The sequence below is a fragment of the Xenopus tropicalis genome, chromosome 1, assembly GCF_000004195.4.
Source record: "Xenopus tropicalis strain Nigerian chromosome 1, UCB_Xtro_10.0, whole genome shotgun sequence".
Lineage (NCBI taxonomy): Eukaryota > Metazoa > Chordata > Amphibia > Anura > Pipidae > Xenopus > Xenopus tropicalis.
In genome coordinates this window covers 99,476,602-99,480,848 of record NC_030677.2, presented here as the reverse complement: position 1 = coordinate 99,480,848, position 4,247 = coordinate 99,476,602, and the positions used below count along the sequence as shown (strand labels likewise).

Sequence of the window (4,247 nt, the reverse complement as noted above, 5' to 3'; positions counted from 1 at the left end):
TTTTTTACAGTTCTTCTGGCAAAATGGTGGGTGTTTAATTTTCTGCGTGAATACAATCTATTGCCATCCTCTCTGTAGGCTTCAGTGTGCCCCTCACGCAGGCGGCTGTAGTCCGTGTATATAGCCGGTTTTGTAGTGATGTAGCTATTGGAGCGCTATTGGTCACTGCTTTTCCGTCTTTTAGTTATGTGTTCGGGCCTTGTTGCCTCCCTGCTCCGCTTTCCTTCCCTTCACTACTGGTAGGGGCTCTGCCTGTAACAACGCTGAGTTCCTGAAATCCTCTATATATACTGTTTGTACATTCAGCTCCGGCTTGTGCTGAGGGGAATTGTGTTCTTAGTGTATTTGTTTTTCAGTTTTTTTCTGGGGTAGAAGAAAACACAATACATGTAGTGCTTTTAAACTTGTCGCCTCTTATACGTATAGAGTAATAATCTCAATATTTAATGGACAGCCTTAATATAATTAACGATAATCGTTTCCATTAGCAGTTTTGGGTTTGGTGCTGTGACCCTGCTGTAAAATTATAAGCTGCTGGTGCATATGTTTTATATAGGGAGCTTTGGGGGAAAATGTCATCCCATTGAATTATCTGCTGCCCTGCCAGTGTTGCAGTACTCTATTTTTGTATTGAGTTAGTTCTGTCTTCTGCTTCTCAATTCTAAACTAGAAAGCTAAAATGGCTGTGACTTGGTGAAAAAAGCCACACAGATTTCCAGATACTAGATTGTAAGATCATTTGATCAGAGCCCTCTTTGTATGTATGTATGTATGTAGCCATTTTGTGTGGTGGGGGTATTTACTGTGGGTGCTGGGATATGGTCTGTTGGTTTGTTCCTGAGGAAGAGCACAGATTGTGCTCAAAACGTTGGAATTTTTTCACTAAAACCACTTTTTCTTTTGTATCAAGTCCCTATGTGTGCCGCACACATTTCTATTTATATATATATATATATATATATATTGTACAGCCCTACTGATCATATTGGCTCTTTTATAAAGTGTTAATACTTGAAGTAATTAGAGGATATCTCTACAGTGGGGATGCCATAAAGGAAGGATAAGTTGTGGCAAATGTTGAAGCATTTTGTTAGATACTCACTGCTCTTTATCATGTTAATGGTACGCTTCTTCTGTACAAATGTTTAAAAAAGGCTTTTATGTTTGTGTCCACCAATGAGGGGCAGCCAGAGCAGTTTTAAGCACTGGTGGGTTGCATGCATTACGCAGCAATATGTGGACTCCCTTAAAAGAGCCTGCTGCTCTGGTCAAAACTAGGGTGATGGGAGTCCCAAGACTTCTAGTACTGATTAACTATTTTGTCTTTTACAGGCGGAAGTTGAGCAGAAGAAGAAAAGGACCTTCAAGAAATTTACCTATCGAGGGGTGGACCTTGACCAGCTGCTCGATATGTCCTAGTGAGTTTTTTTACTTTGCTTATTATGCACTGTAAATGTTAATTTCATCTTGCTTCCTTTTTACATCATAGAGAGCTTTTTACATCATAACTGGCTTTTTCCTCCCTCCTAGTGAGCAGATAATGCAGCTGTATTGTGCTCGTCAGAGGAGGCGTCTGAACCGGGGCCTTCGCCGCAAGCAGAACTCTCTTCTAAAGCGTCTGCGAAAGGCTAAGAAGGAGGCTCCACCTATGGAAAAACCTGAGGTCATTAAAACTCACTTGAGGGATATGATCATCCTGCCTGAGATGGTGGGAAGCATGGTGGGAGTTTACAATGGAAAATCCTTCAACCAGGTGGAAATCAAGGTAAGCTTGTTGATAAACTTTATTTTTGAGGGCAAAAAGCAATTCATAAGAAATGTATTGTAATTTGGGCCCCTTAACATTATAGGTGTGTAGCAATTTACTTCTTAGCAGTACTCATGTCTGCAGTTGTGCGTTTGTGAATAGGCCCAAGGGTCAAGTAGATCCTGTGTAGTAGCAAACAAATATTGCAATCAAAGTGTACTGGCTTGATTATATATTGCAAGAATAGGTCATATGACAGTTTGGGTCATACTTCTTTCATCTCAGCTAAGTGACCTCTGATCTTGCATCTATCTGATTTATTCACACAACATGCTGACAACTCCTCCAGCAATTTGCACTTTGGTTTGAACAGGCACACTGGCTGCCCTAGCCCTGAAAACAGTTCATGGATTTGCCCAAATTATGTGATAGTATCTGAACTATCTTGTGTCAAGAAAACATTTGTGACCTTGACACCTAGAATTTACTGTACTGTTAGTGGCCCCTTTTAGTCACTGTAATCATTGTAAAAGAAGCAATCATGTGAGGTGCCATTAGCATTCCAGTGACTGAACCTATTGACTTTTTACCCTGAGCAGATATGGTCCCTTCTTTAAATAAAAAAAACAAAACAGGGCAATGTATGGTCTTACAGACTTCTGCCCCATTTAACTTTCTCCTAAATATCCCTTGTGCTTCAATGGTCAGCCAAATGGGTGCTGTACTTTTTTGATTTTACTGTACTGCGTGTGCCAGCTTGAAGGAGAAGGAAAGGCTAAGTCACATGGTGGTGCCAAAATGTTAGGCACACCCAAGTGACTTTAATCGCTTACCTTTTACCCCGGGCTGGTGCCTCTGTTAGGAGAGAACAGCCCCGGGGTACCTGCAGTAAGTGTCTCCTCTTCCTTTGAGTGCATGTGCAGTAGAGTGAAGAGCCAAACTTTAACATAAAAGACGGCTTTTTCACTCTACTGCACATGAGCTGGCCCAGGGATTCCGTACACGGAAGAGGAAATAATCACTACAGCTACCCCAGGTTGGTGCGGTTTTCTCCTAACAGGAGCACAAGCCCAGGGTAAAAGGTAAGCAATTAAAGTCACTTGGGGGTGCCTAACATTTAGGTACCTTCAAGTGACTTAGCCTTTCCTTCCCCTTTAATTCAGGGTCTCCTGGAAGAAAGACTAAAAACTCCAGGCTGGTTTAGAGGAGAGCTAAAACTTAACTAAAGACTTGGATACAAATGTATGTTATGTTCTGGGCTCCTGTAACAGCCAGAGGCAAGCACAGCCTTAAAGCAGGGAAGTTCTGTGCCTATAGAGGCTCCCCTTATTATGTTAATGCATCATTCTCTCATTTCATATTAAAGGAAAACTATACCCCTGAACAGTTTAGGCCTCTCTAAAAATATATTGCATAAACCAGCTCATGTGTAAAACCCGGCTTCATCAAATCAACCATTTTCCTATAAATATACTTTTGTAGTAGCATGTGCCATTGGGTAAAGCTAAATAAAAGAAAAAATTTTTGACATTGTAAGAATTAAGGGCCGCCCCTGGATTCATAGGATTCACAGTGCACACAAACAAGCCAAGGCACACCTACATGCTAGGCCACATCAGCCAATTAATGAACAGAGCTTTGTCATTTGCTTCTTCCTGTTAGAGCTGCATTATTTCTGGTCATGTGATCTCTGGGGGAGCAAAAATGTTATTCATATTCCAGTCTGGCAAGATTCTTTAATAGTTTATATTAAGTGGCCTATCTGTTGCCTAAGTATTCATTTTGTGGGTACAGTTTTCCTTCACGTTTGACAAAGTTTTATTAACTGTTAGTAATATCACTTTGATTATGTAGCTAATTCCTGTTCCTACACATTGGCACTGGTCATGGAGCAAGGGGGGTGGGCACAGAAAAACAAACATCCAGCTCTGAGTATACCCTAGTTATCTTGATAAAGCTAATTTTATAATTTTAGTACAGTGTAACTTCATGGCGAACCAACAGTTATTTCTTGGTGATAAGTGTCATCTAATGTAGCATCAAGTTAACAAATGTTTGTCAGAAATTGGTCACATTTTGACATTTAATATTTGTCATTTTTCCTTAGCCTGAGATGATTGGCCATTACTTGGGCGAGTTTTCCATCACCTACAAGCCTGTGAAACACGGCAGACCCGGTATTGGTGCCACCCACTCTTCTCGCTTTATTCCGCTTAAGTAATCATCTGATGGTGTAAATAAAGGATTTTCAATCTATTCTGTCCATAGTATTTTTTTTTTACATATTTAGTATAGGATAAACATAACAAACAGAAATATCAGTGTTAAGTATTAGATTGTATGAAGCTTTAGGAACTTTGTGAACACTTAAGTCAGTGTTAAGTAATTCTAATATCTGTATTCGGAACTCCAGCTTTTTATCGTGTTACTTACCACTTGCATTATGAATTTAAGTTTCCTTTGCTACAAAAGCAGGTGTGGAAATTTCATGTAATTAAAT

The 4,247-nt window shown here is 40.0% G+C and overlaps 1 protein-coding gene across 1 annotated transcript; it reads left to right on the top strand.

Moving 5' to 3' along the window:
* rps15 (ribosomal protein S15) lies at positions 1-4,003 on the top strand. The gene is made up of 4 exons (NM_001011187.2): positions 1-26; positions 1,333-1,418; positions 1,531-1,765; positions 3,855-4,003. The coding sequence occupies exons 1-4, from the start codon at positions 24-26 to the stop codon at positions 3,966-3,968; spliced, it is 438 nt and encodes a 145-aa protein (NP_001011187.1). The 5' UTR covers positions 1-23; the 3' UTR covers positions 3,969-4,003.
* The last annotated feature ends 244 nt before the right edge of the window (positions 4,004-4,247 follow it).